The sequence below is a fragment of the Carassius auratus genome, chromosome 9 (assembly GCF_003368295.1).
Source record: "Carassius auratus strain Wakin chromosome 9, ASM336829v1, whole genome shotgun sequence".
Classification (NCBI taxonomy): domain Eukaryota; kingdom Metazoa; phylum Chordata; class Actinopteri; order Cypriniformes; family Cyprinidae; genus Carassius; species Carassius auratus.
The window spans coordinates 31,211,570-31,225,788 of NC_039251.1; the positions used below are offsets into that span (position 1 = coordinate 31,211,570).

General features: G+C 37.5%; 2 protein-coding genes across 3 annotated transcripts; both read right to left on the reverse strand.

Moving 5' to 3' along the window:
* Positions 1 to 4,750: 4,750 nt before the first annotated feature.
* rgcc (regulator of cell cycle) lies at positions 4,751 to 8,848 on the reverse strand. Of its 2 annotated transcripts, XM_026272515.1 has the most exons (5): positions 8,687 to 8,848; positions 8,385 to 8,558; positions 6,286 to 6,387; positions 6,131 to 6,193; positions 4,751 to 5,223 (listed from the first exon to the last, which is right to left on the reverse strand). In XM_026272515.1, exons 1-5 carry the CDS (start codon positions 8,718 to 8,720, stop codon positions 5,216 to 5,218), a joined length of 381 nt encoding a protein of 126 aa, XP_026128300.1. In that variant the 5' UTR covers positions 8,721 to 8,848; the 3' UTR covers positions 4,751 to 5,215. The 2 variants fall into 2 exon arrangements, with proteins under 2 accessions (XP_026128300.1, XP_026128299.1); XM_026272514.1 differs by lacking the exon at positions 4,751 to 5,223 and having other exon boundaries at positions 6,120 to 6,193.
* Positions 8,849 to 11,317: 2,469 nt separating this feature from the next.
* On the reverse strand, positions 11,318 to 13,397 carry LOC113109031 (ras-related protein Rab-33B). The gene is made up of 2 exons (XM_026272516.1): positions 13,129 to 13,397; positions 11,318 to 12,798 (listed from the first exon to the last, which is right to left on the reverse strand). Exons 1-2 carry the CDS (start codon positions 13,384 to 13,386, stop codon positions 12,355 to 12,357), a joined length of 702 nt encoding a protein of 233 aa, XP_026128301.1. The 5' UTR covers positions 13,387 to 13,397; the 3' UTR covers positions 11,318 to 12,354.
* Between the last annotated feature and the right edge of the window lie 822 nt (positions 13,398 to 14,219).

Below are 14,219 nucleotides of genomic sequence, written 5' to 3' on the forward strand. Positions count from 1 at the left end.
TGTATAAATTAAATGAAGTAAATATTAAATAGACATTAAATTACATTTTAAATCAAATTAAATCAGTTTTCTACAGTCAACTAAATCCTTTTTTCCCCTTCTTTTTTTTTTTTTTTTTTTAATACCATAGTATGATTTGGGTCCGTGTACCTTCGTATAATTCGTTTTTTGAAACCAGGGGGGAAAATAAAAATGTATAAAACGTTGGTAACAGGTTGAACACTTGAGCTCAGTGAAGTTACAACCATCGTGTTATCCGTTTCATTCACCCATTAGTTCTGTAGAAACACTGAAAGACAAGCAATTATGCTGACAATTTTAATTTTCTCTTTCTCCCTGAATCATTTAGACTCTTTGAGCTCCTGTGGTGTTTTCAGAAGTTACGTCAAACTGGATTAAGCTGTATTTCACGCTGTTCAAAGAGAGAAATTCTTCAAGCATCAAGCTTCCGCTGTCCTTTCTCCTTCTGGAACCCCGGAGTCTTTTTGTGTGACCTTTGACCTGGGCTCTTTTGCCATGGGTTTGGGTGAGAGTTGGCTGGAGACTGGGGGTCAGGGGAAGGACAGACACAATGAAGGGGCTGAGAGTCTTCAGCCTGGGAGTTCCTTCACTTTAAATCAATGTGCCTCACTGGACACCGCCATCAAACCAGTCTCCCCGTGTGGGGTTTCTGTGCTGTGAGTAAGGCCTATAGATTCATAGTGTTTGGGTTATTCTGAATTCTGTCGTTCACAGATTCATCTGCGAATTCTTATAAGAGGACTCATTTAATATGACGTGATACCTTCATCTTCAAGATTTTTGTTATGTTTTTCAAAGAATTCTCTTTATGCTCACTAAGGCTGCATTTATTTGATCAAACACATTGCAAAATAACAGTTTTCTACTGTAATCTGTTGTAAAATGTCATTTATTCCTGTGATTTTCAGCATCATTATTCCAGTCTTCAGTGCCAGTAGTCTCTAGGTCGATTCTGTTGATTGTTGGTTAACATAGTAACATTTCAATATTCAACAAGAGCTTATAAAATGTGTAAAGGAGTCAACGGGTATTCCTCCGTCCTTCCTCCTTGAGGATTCTGTCCTCAGATGATCATTTCCACTCTCAACTCCAATTTAGCAAAAACAGCCAGGAAAGTGCATGGTGTTCACCTTTGAAATGCTGATCATTGTGGAACAAAAGCTAAAAGTGAACTATTCACAAAGAGAACATTTCACAGGCCTGTCAGTTATGAATATGAATGTTTGCATTTCCTGAGCTCTTTAGAGAAATCACGTGCCTGTAAGAGTATGCCTGTGCTGATGTTTCTTCAGTGAAACACTTTTATTTTCTGCACACAGTCTGTCAGACGTAGCGTCGTGGCCTCTTTCAGGATGGACTATAGCTCATGTTTGCCCCCAGCTGCTGTCAATGGAGGAAAAATCACTGTTATTTCCATCTTGTCTAACAGCATGAGTTCACAGAGAAATGCTCTGTTTTAACTGTTTAATGTCTGATGTCTGGGAACACGCTGATGTGTCAGTGCACTCAAAATATACGTTCACCCGACAGCGAATATACTAAAAACAGAAACGTATTTCCTTTGCGTTTTTGTGTTCAGACAAAATATGATCGCCATTTACAAATTGAGTAAAGTCGCTGTATTAATCATGCCAGGCCAGTAGTTGGTGATGTTACATTGTAAGGAAACACTACACACCTGCACAAATTAATATAGACTGAACAGTTTACATGGAGATGATAGTAGTATCATTTTCAATATTTTGCACATTGAAACCTATTTTTAAAAGTTTTCATTTCCAGGGCCCCAAGAATGCAGTTGTTGTGTAAATGAACACCCACATCGCACAGTAAATTTCTGTGTTTAATTGAAAATAATGCCATGTAAATACATCCTAAGAAAAAATTCAGGGAACCTATCACCAAATGTCTGCATTGTTTTACTTCATTTTGTTTTTTATTTTTTTATTTTTCATGAGTTGTAGTAAATTTTGTCTTTTAATTTATGCAGTGGATTTCTACTTCCAAGAGAGATTGGCTGCATCTCTGTTTTTTAGTAAAGTGAAGGATCTGTTGGAGTTCAATTGGACAGATAAGAACAAATTTTCCTTATAGTCGCAAACACAAAGTTTAAATCACAGCATATAATAATTGCAGTTACAAGTGTTCACCCTCTTTTTGATTACGTGTCATTTGTAACTAACTGCATGATTCTTACTGTACATTTCTGTCATAGTGACCACTAATAACCTACTCCTAAATGTCATGAAACTTCATATTTTCTGTAAATCTGCTTTGCAATGATATGTATCATGAAAAGTGCTATAAAAATAATCTTAATTTTAATTTATCATTATACCATTTATCATTCATTAAATTGACATGAATAACGTGCTATGCAAGCTATTATGACTGAAAGAGATAAGATTAATTAAAGGCTCAGTTATGTTAAAGTAGCTGTTTATTAACTTGAGTAATCAACTTAAACATTTGTTTATATCACTGTTTGTACTTCTCTAGTTTGTTCGAAGTTGTCATAACTCATTCTTGGTGAATTTCTCCCACATACGGACACTGATCTGCCACTTGGGAAAGTTGTTTGTCTTGGCTGAATGTCCAGCCGGACATGTTATTCACCTCTGCCATTTTCCCACACTTCCAGACCACTGGCCGTCCTCATCCAGCCAAGCCCACAGAGCCAGAGCTGCCAGGAGGTGCCAAGCAACTTATCTTGGAGTTGAGCTGTTATGTCAGCACATTTAGCACCCGCAGGCCTGTGCTGAAGAGGACGTGAGAGCACCGCTGCTGCTGTCCTGAGCACAACACTGAGCACAGGTGCAGAACAGCTGCGGGACAGTGGGTGTGCTGCATGTGCCAGCTGCACTGAAGAAACACACCGGGAAACATCCGTTTCATGCGGACCGATGCTCAGCTGGATTGTGCTACAGTTTGATCTGATCTGATGAACTTGATGAGGCCTCATGAATTTCCAAACAACTGTCTTTTATTAAAAATGGATTGAGCGGCAATATGATATAAGGCAACAATGTTAACGTCATTCGTTAATATTAATAACTGCAATGAACAAACCTTCTGGGAGTGATTCATTAGCATGCAATTTCACAGAGATCTATTCTTAAGAGTGTAGGGATGTATGAAGCACAGTTCACACTGAGGTCACTCTCAAACCAAGCAGCTTTCTGTTGACCAGTCTGACGAATTCCCATGACAAATTTCTATTTATATGACTGAATCACCCACAATATTTCAGAGCAACAGTAAATGTGCCCACAGCTTATGTGTAGGGTGGATACAGTCACTAAGCATTGTGTTGTCTTGGCAAATTAATATATGGTCTCAAGGTGTCTGCATTTTATAGCCGTTTTTTAACATTGTTCATCCTATGAACTACTCATTAGTACCACACTGTAAGGTGCAGTCACATTTACAGATGTAATTTGCACAGGTGAAAGGATTTGCTTGTGGATTCGATGCGTTGATCAACAGAAAGCTGCTTGGTTTGAAAGTGACTTCTGTTAACTGTGCTTCATACATGGCTACTAATGACAATAGACAATGAAGCTTTTTTTGCCTGCTGTATTTCATTAATGTGACCGCACCCTAGCTGATGTTTGAGCAATGACTTTACCAGACCGCATGCTCACTTCATTTTCTTAAATTTGAATAACAAATGACATATTGGAGCATTGCCAGGACAGACAGTCCTGGGATGTTTTACCTTCTATTCACGGAGCATCATGGGTTTTTTTGCAAATGATATTATAAAGTGTCAACTGAAAATTGTATTTCTGAACATCTTTGACCATGATCAAGACTAGCTTACGGTGTATATATTACTGGAGTATGTAGGCCAACTCTATACTGTTTTATACTGTTTTTAAATAGACTTTATCCAATGACAGCTGCTGCAAATGAAGTACGCTATGTTGTCACATGACCTCAAGATCGGCAAGTTTAACGTTTTTCTTCCATGCATCAAGCATGTATTAAATTGAACAGTTATAATGCAACAAAAAAACTCAAATAAATGATGAATTGCTGAGCAAAAAATCATGGTTTCCACAACATTAAGCAGCACAACAGTCTTCAATATTGATAATAAATGTTTCTTGCAAATCAGCATATTATGATTAGTATGATTCCTGAAGGATGATGTGACACTGAAGACTGGAGTAATGATGCATGCTGACAATTCAGATTTGATCACAGCAATACATTTCACAATATATTCAAATAGAAGACAGCTATGTGTAATATTTCACTATATTACTATATTCAGTGTATTTCTGATCAAATAAATGCAGCTTTAGTCAGCATAAGTTATTTTTCTGAAATTTTTTTAATGGTTTAACATTTTCAAGTCCAATCAAATAATAAATCAACTTTCTGTCGAGAGGATTTCTTTCGGTTTAATGATCACATAAGGAATGTACGGTGACAGACGGTTACTGTGGCAGGATCCAGACACAGATTTGGACGCAAAGTGCTGAGGAGGTGACCAGGTGTCATTTTCTGCAGAGCAACTGCTCACGGTCTCAAACCCCTGCTGTGGGGTCAATCATTCGCAGACTGCTCAAGAGCTTTAGCTGACTGACCCACAGCCTGAATTAATTAGTAATGCACTCTTAGTGCACCTAAAGTAAATCTTCTGTCCACACCGAGAGTGAGAATACTGCAGAAACCAGCTTCTGATACAACCAGACACACAATGAAATAATGCCATGACACATCTTAAAATCTGTCACCTTTAATTTCTTAGAAGACATTAGTTGTATTAAATACACGTTATTATTGCTTTTCCAGTTTTTCTAATGAATTAAGAATACGTTCATTCTTATGTGACAGAAAAGGCTTATAGCAAGGCGATATTTACATGAAATACAAAAATATATATACACAAAACGGTATTGCAGATAAATTTACAACCAACTCTATAAAATTAAAAATATATTTCAATAAAAAGCTATTTAAATAATCTTACAGCTCAAGTTTTTCAGAGAGCACAGCCATTCCTGTCAAAAGTGTATTTTTATGCGTTTGTATTTGAGAGTTTGTATGGGCGTAAGTATACACGTTCAGCATGTGAAACCCTGACCATGTCTTCTCCATCTTCACAGTAGTTCAGGAGCAGTCTGGCTGTTGTCCCGCAGCGGAGCTACAACGTGATGGGCCCCAGTCATCCCGTCTCTCACTCTCACATGCCTGGAGGAAAAACACAGCCAAGCAGGGAACAGACTAAGTACATTTTCATGTCCTCGGGTGTCAGGGTTATTCTCAGTGTGTATGCATAAACACTGCAGTCCTATTAGCAAGTCTTTCATTAGCTGCATAAACAGAAGAGCATTTAAAAGCTTGCATGGCACACTGGGAAACATTTAAAGGTGTCTGAATTCACACACAAGCAAAAGAGGAAAGCTGTCATAAAAAAAAAGATTTATGACAGTTCTGAAGCAAAATCAACTTTAAAATACACATAATATGACTGCTCTCTCCGTGTCAGGTAGAATAAATCCCCCTCTGGCTACTGTTACAGTACATTGCAGGTTTACACACATGCATTCTTCTCTCTCTCTCTCTGAGGCAAGGTATAGCACTCTAGACTGAAGGAGCTCCAATGCAAATCAACTTAACTGTGTTAATGCATCACAGAGGAAGAGTGTAGGAGTGTGTGTGTGTATGACTGATTATGACTAGCATGCCCTCAATCTTTCAATAAGAGATTGAAAACTCCATTTGTTGATACAAGAGTGTCTTGTTTCTTCCCATGATCCGTTTATATGATGGTTGATAAAAGGAGTGGGTGGTATGAAAATAAATTAATAATCATAATCTAGTCTCTTATGCTTATCAATGCTGAAATAATCAGATTTGATCTATTTGATCAAAATATAGTAAAAACAGTAATATTGTTAAATATTTGTATAATGTACTTTCTTTTAAAACATATTTTAATGACTATGCAACCATCTAAATGTTAGGGTTTTTTTTTCCATTTAGCCCTTGCCATCAACAGACAAGAACTAAAGTGCAGCATGATTTTATTCATGTTTTAAACCACAAACAGTTCACCCTATTTTAGATTTTAAATCTGACATCATTTAACACTTACTTGCTAATGTTCTGTCAAGGTCGGCAATGAAGTCCTCTAGCTCTTTAGTGTCTCCGAGTTTAGCTGAAGAAGACAATACCCAGTTGATCAACATAGTACAGCAAATAAACCTAAAACCGACACATTCGCATTAAATATGTCAAAAACAAACATACGTTTAGGAGATGTGACCAAGGGACTGTTTGTCGAGAAGACGCTGGGAGAGTTGAGCTTCTCATCACTGAAGCTGAAACTGTTTCTGTTCAAGGACTCTGCACCTGTTACAGAAGGAAGTCAGAAATGAAAAACTGAAGCTTCCTGTATGTGTACAGTAACAGCACACTGCCTTCTCGAACTCCACCACAACCGGTGGATAACAACTACAGAGTCTGTCACTAAAGTGACTAAATCTAAAGTGACAGACACAGAGAGCAAAGAAAAAGCAATGCTGTAATGCAAATACAATACAGCCCAACATGTAACTGTGCAGAAATAAGGCCCATTCACATCATGGATGATAACTATAATGATAAGTGGAACTATAGTTTTAATAATCATTCATGTTCTCTGTTAAATAGGGAAATCCACAACACCAAAAACCACTGGAATCACTTCTAGTTCTAGTTCTTGGTGTGAACGGGCCTTTAGGATTGAAAACTCTACTGTATTTTGTTGCAAATTCATATGTCATGATATGAAATTCACATGCAATGTCCACAAAAAAACAACATGAACTACATTAAACACTATTCCACTTGCAACATTTGTACACTTTTCAGTTACACTTTATTTTAAGGTGTCCTTGTTAAAGTGCAATTATACATTTACGTAATAGAGTAATATTAACTACATATACTTACTTTATGGTTAGGGTTAGTAACATAATTATGCATAATTTATTGTTATTATAACAGTAAGTTCATTTAACATGTCTAACAAAGACACTGTAAAAATAAGGCATAACCCACTTTTCCGTGCCGAGAGCACGAAACCATTGAAATTCAAGGTGCAGCTGGAAAAACTCTAGTCTGAAGCTCTATAGTATTCAGTTGTGTTGAGCAGCACTGCTCTCCACCACACAGGCTTGCCAAACATGTGCAGTGACCCATAACCGGAGGGGAAGGGGGTGTCAGGGGTTAATCTGTGCTAGTAGAGCGGGTTGAGTTTGTAATCAATGCATACTCCTCTAATAATAGCCTCTCTCTCTCTCTCACAAGCACACTTTCAAAGCAGGTTCAACTGCGACCCACCCTCAAACAGGTTCATTTGAATCCAAGGCAGAGCAAGCATGCTATTACATGGAAGCTCAACCTTTCCCATCGCCTCAGTTATTAGATCCTCTCGCCTGGTGAAACGTGCGAGTATCCTCTCATCTACATTAGTGCTTTTAAACCTTAAAATCAGCCAAATAGTTATATATCTATACACAATTAGATTAATTAAATGGGAAAAAAAGCATTGTTCTCTCTTTTTCTCAAGGATATGCTTAACAGTTTCTAAAGGGGAGGCTGATGTTTTATCCAGTATAAAGTCCTGAAGCAAAAGCGCTTGTAGCCACTGATCCAGATCAATGGCACGTGTGTCAGAATGGCAACAGGCTTGATTGGATCCAAAATGCAGTTGCACAGATCCATGAGGGCGACTACAGGGCACATAATGTCATCACTGCACCAGAGGAAGGTTTATTGTGCAAGCACAGAGTCTGTCACATTCCCTGTTTGTTCCAGAAGGAAAAGGGTGGGGTAAAGAGATCACTTGTTGCTTAATCATTAAACACAAGAACACCTCTAGAGCATTTCTATGCACTCATAAGCAATCAGACTGCTTCCATATATCCATTCACAATGCAATCCATCTTCAGATTCTGGATGCATCCCATCCACACTTCAACACACAAGGAGGTTTGGATATAATAGGACTCAGGCTAAGACAAAAGTGAGTGTTTCACTTGAAATTGATACCCTGAAGTCTCCACAAAACGTCTGAGCAAGGCTCTGGCTCTTTGTCACTGGCTTCATGCTGTGCTCAGATCCAGACTGTCTCAGGGTCTGACTGAACTCTCTTCTCCTAACAGCTATTACAGATGACTATCAGAAATCTCAAGGTCTTTTAAAAGGCGTTTAATGAACCCCGGCTGTTCTGTGTGCTCAGATTAGATTAGATGAGATTAGATTAGCACTGTAACTTCTGAGGCCCGGGGCTTTAGTCGTGAGTGAGGCAGAGATAAAGGCTCTTCTGGAATAATCAAAGCAACTTTCTCCTGCTGCATACTCACTCTCGGAGTCACTGATGCCGCTGTCGCTGACGCTCGCGCTGCTCCGTCTCTTCACGGTCTTCAGGTGCTCATCATATCTGAAGTGTCGCTTCTCCACGGGGGACGAGAAGTCCTCGATGACAGCGTCGAATTCACACAACACGGCGCTGAGGTCGTCGTCCTCCTCAAGAAACGCTGCCAAACGCAACGCAAGAGATTTGTTGCAGACTTGCAGAAACAGAAGTATCGCCTCAGTGTAACAAGCATGCGCACTAGTACGTGTAGGGTTTCACTGCATTAAGTGAATGATTTTTTTGACTTACATTTGCTCTGTGACTTTATCTTTGGAGACTTCATCTTCTGTGGGTACTCCTTTAGTGTGTAAAACTCCCAAATATCGGATATTACCCAGAGTCCTCGTGCTGACACACTCTCCTCAGTCTGTGCTGTGTATGTGAGCGCGCTCTGTGGGGTGTTTTAAATATCGCCCGGTTCTGGGAGAGGGCGGTGACTGACGGGGCGTGCTGGACGTGGACAACGCATCGCCGATGAGACGCTCGCGCTCGTTTTAGCCCACAGTGTGAGTTACATGGACTGGCGTCATTCCTCCCTGAACTACGTGTTTGTAAACAGCTACTATGACATATATGCGACGACATCAGTACCGCTTTATTTTTAACCATAACTCCATCATGGTCACCCTTTTGCGATGACTTCACTTGTTGCAATGTTTTACCAGCAATACAGCAATATGTTACTGGAAAATGGCTAACTGTGTTGTAATGCAAAGCCCTTTGGAATGTTCACATGTGGCTCAATATATTTATTAAAATGTTAATTCTTCGTGCTTTGTTTCATGTAAATTGTCAGTTTTGGCCCAAACAAGACGGGTAGAAGCAATACATGTCATATAAAAGAGATAAAAAAAAAAATAAGTTGTTTAATTGTGATAATGATTATGATTATATAAATGACACACACATAGATTTTGTTTTCAACACTGATAAAAATCGATTATAATAATAAATGTTTCTTGTAACTCATTATATTCGAATAAAATGTGTATACATTATGGGAAATTATATATAATTTCTCCTTTTCTGCTTTACGTTTCCCCAAAATAATGTATTTTCAATGTAAGATATAAATGTGGTAATAAATATTCCAAAACTACTTGGTGCTTCACCAGATATTTTAATATTTTGAATCCACATAAGTTTTTATCAATAAATGCAATTACATAAGTCACATAGGATTAAAAGTAAGGGGTGATGGTTTAGATGTAACAACATAATTTGATGTAAAGCAAATGCATTATGTGTATATTAGCCAATTTTTTCTGTTTTAATTTATATATAAATATATACATATATTGGTGTTAAATCCAAAGTATTTGCATTTTCTGTGTCTAATACGTCTAATTGTGTGTCTAAAAGTCTAATCGTTGCTATTCTTGTTATTGTTATTCACAAAACTCATCTTGTCCAAGTTAAGTTTCTGCAGACATCTGGTGGTGACTAAACGTATGTGCACTCAAGTTATTAGTTCATTGAAATTATATTAGATTCAGATAAAAAAAAAAATAAAAAAATAAATTAAAAATTAAATTAAATTATTGGTCAGGTGTGATCACATGCATTAAATATTTGTCACTGATTTCAGAAGCTTCGGTACTTTCCAGTGCACAGGCATTTTCACAAGGACAAAATATACTTTTGAGGCCTAACTACTTAATCATAAGCGTTTAAATCCTGCTTTTTGTTATTTTTAGTGGGGCTGTGGGATTTATCACTTGAAGAAGAATTCTTCACAGCTCTGGTGTTGAAGTTAACAGGTAGACACATGGTAAAACAAGACGTGTTTGCAGCTGCACTTGCCTGCTGACTTTAGGATTTAAGTGCACATGGAAGGTGTAAAAAACAACACTTACTGTCTGAGAGGCTGAGATCTGTTCTGTTCACAAAACAAAACAGTCACAAGGATTTGCCGAATGTTGCAGTCAAAAAATAAAAAATAAATAAATAAATAAATAAATAAATATTATATATATATATATATATATATATATATATATATATATATATATATATATATACAGTACAGACCAAAAGTTTGCTTTATTTTCATGACTATGAAAATTGTAGATTCACACTGAAGGCATCAATACTATGAATTAACACATGTGGAATTATATACATAACAAAAAAGTGTGAAACAACTGAAAATATGTCATATTCTAAGTTCTTCAAAGTAGCCACCTTTTGCTTTAATTACTGCTTTGCACACTCTTCGCATTCTCTTGATGAGCTTCAGGAGGTAGTCACCTGAAATGGTCTTCCAACAGTCTTGAAGGAGTTCCCCGAGAGATGCTTAGCACTTGTTGGCCCTTTTGCCTTCTGTCTGCGGTCCAGCTCACCCCTAAACCATCTGGATTGGGTTCAGGTCCGGTGACTGTGGAGGCCAGGTCATCTGGCGAAGCACCCCATCACTCTCCTTCTTGCTCAAATAGCCCTTGATGCCTTCAGTGTGACTCGACAAATTACATAGTCATGAAAATAAAGAAAACTCTTTGAATGAGAAGGTGTGTCCAAACTTTTGGTCTGTACTGTATATATATACTGTATATATATATATATATATATATATATATATATATATATATATATATATATATATATATAATTTCAAGCTCATCATTTCAAAGACTAATTTTGAATTTAACAAATACTTTTTTGCAAAGACTCATTTCCGAAATTCATATTCCGAACATAACCAAAAATAATAATAATAATATGGTCACTACAGAAAAGTCCATGATTTTTAACTCTAACATTTTCCTATTCCTATTTCTATTTTTTCCTTTACTGTCGGAATCCTTTTTATATTTAAAATCTTTTAAATTCCTCTTTGATCCAGACTGTTCACAACTGTTATATACGAACACAAAATAATTCTTTTTTTTGCACATTTTATTTTCATATTCACTTCCAAACACATCTGATAGTCACTGGCACTGCAAACTATTTACACAATGACAATTTTCTCTCAAATACAACAAATTATACATGATGCTGAATAATCAAGACAAACGTCAGATATGATACAATCTCAATTTAAAGTGCAATACAGTCCCTGTTTTCCAAATGCTACTGCTCACAAAAAGGGCCGTGAATAACAACATAAATAAATGATGGAAATCGAGCCTTTTTAGATGTGTTGAAGTCTCATTGATTTGCTTGTAAAAGATGACAGAAAACACTAATATGTTGTATATTACTGTGTTTCACAAATGCATCACATTGAGGTTGGGATAATATGTGCTCACATTTATGATAAAGAGTGTGGGTTCTCTTGTTTTTTTTTTTATCTCATAATAATGCTCTGAATGCTTTGACAGTGGCACCCACTAGTGTTTATGATGGAGTCATTAATAGCTTTAGTTATGCAGTCTGTCTGGTTCAGTTTAGATATAATATATGCTTTCAAAAGAAATAAAATTGAGAATCAAGTGCAAAATAAATATAATAGTAATTGATCTGTATCCGCAAGCATAGTAGAACGCTCACGGTGCACAATAATGAGGACCAATGTGTTATTTCATATACGTCAGACATGCACAAGATTGCGTTTAGAAGTTTCACAGCGACAACCTGTGGAATAATAACACTGAAACAACATGCAAAGTTATTACAGACTGAAAATGTTATAACAGTCTCTCTTGAATGAGGTCTTCATGACATTGAGCATGTTTCACTCTTAAATAATAATAATATGTAGTAATAAGACATATAGGCATCCCTTGCTGCATGTGAGTTAAACCCTCAAAATGCTCCACAGTCTATGTTTCCAAAGAAATCTGTAAACTGCACAATCCAAATGCAATCCTATAGACATATACTGTACTGTATATCTACCAGTCACTCTTTCTGTCTTAACTTCATACAGAACTCCACCCTAAATTATTGCATGAAACTGTACGGGCCAAAGTGCACTAGCACAAACAGGATGTCTTCTCCTCCTGTCCACCAGCGAGCTGTAAGAAGTTGCTCTCACTCGGCTGTTTCAGTCTCAGGGGCTTGTGATTCTTCAGCCTGTAGGCCAGCGTGAGGAAAATGGCATCGACGTGCTCTTTTTCCGCAGGGTCTCTTGCAGACGTCTCAAAAAGCGGGAAGTTGTAGCTGTCAGCTAGTCGCTGAGCTAAAAACGTGGACACCTCTCTCGCTCCTCTCAAGTCACATTTGTTCCCAACTAGGATGCGTGGGACCATTGGAGGGACTGAGTGACGGCTGCACTCCTCAATCCACTCGGGCAGACTCTCAAATGAAGCCAGGCTGGTCACGTCGTACACAAAGATGATGGCATGCACGTTTCTGTAGTAGTGCTCCACCATGCTCTTCCTGAAGCGTTCCTGTCCCGCCGTGTCCCAGATCTGCAACTGAGAAGGAGAAAGCAATTTGCATCAGTGTAGATATAAAACATACTAGCAGTTTAGAGTCCAAAGTCCTATAATACAGTACATACACACATCACGTGACATTAAAATGTATATTTTTGAACTCTAACTAACTTACACGTTAATACAAGTAAACAATAGCTACACTAATCTATTGAAAACATATTACATTATTTACAAATATTTAAAGTGTTGTTTGTCTAGCTCTGTCAACAGTTCACACAATAGGCTAAATCCGCTGGGTTAAGAAGAATGCCATACTCCTTATTCATGCTCAAAATGCTTTTTAAAGCTTTCTGTTTGGATTCTTACCTTTATGTTTTCTCCATCGAGGTGCAGGGTTCTCTCTCTGAAATCTACCCCGATTGTTGCCTCGGGGTTTTGGAGAAATTTACCACCGCAAAAGCGGTAAGTTAGACAGGTCTTTCCCACATTTGAATCCCCGATGACTATTATCTTAAAGACCCTCTCCCGAGGACTGTCGTGATCCGGACACGAGTCGTTGGCCAGACCGTCTCTTGTGTAAATCGTCGAGAAATCATTGTTGCCCGTTGTGTTCTCTATTGCCATAGCTCCGATACTCGGTAAATATCGCGAGAGGATAAGAACGAGATCTTAAAGTGAACCCCCGTGACCTTTGCATTTACTGTTAGCAGAATAACATGTAGTGTATAAGTGTATAGGTGAATAAGTGTAGTTATAGCACAATTGAGAGGTTATGAAATGACCCAAGATATGTGAAATAAACAGTAAAAGCTCCATCTTTCCTGAACGATGGGTTATTTTTATATTGTATCTAAATGTTGTCTTTGTAAATCAGAAGTGTATTAGCTAACACTTTGCCCCAAACAATGCATCCTTTATATCTGAAACCTCGTTTATCATATATTTTCACATTAATTACACCCCCCCCCCCCCCCATCAGTTTTATATAAAAATAAATATTTGTTTTCTTCTGATCAAATACAAGTTGTGAGTGACCAGAAATAGACACTTTTTTTTTTTTTTTTAAGAGGGACTGTTTACTTTGCCCCATTATACCCTCTTGAAGATTCCAGCTAATACTGTTCTTTATTTATGATCTTCAAAGACTGGCAGAGTCAAAATACTAACAATGCTTTAAACCAGTATATAATCCTGCGACAAGGTGTCATTCACTGGCCATGCTCATAAAGGTAAGAATTTGTTTCATAATACTCATAATAGTCATAACAGAATGAATTTCAAGTAGCCTAGGTTTTACCCTGGCTGCATGAGCCACATTGAGCCAGGCTAATACTTTCAACACCTATATCTCTAAATACTTTGCAGCATATTCACATTTGGCTCAGTTCCAAATTGGAACACTTTTATGGCAGGCTATTTTATCTTAAATTATTAAAAAGAGTTACTGTTCATAATTA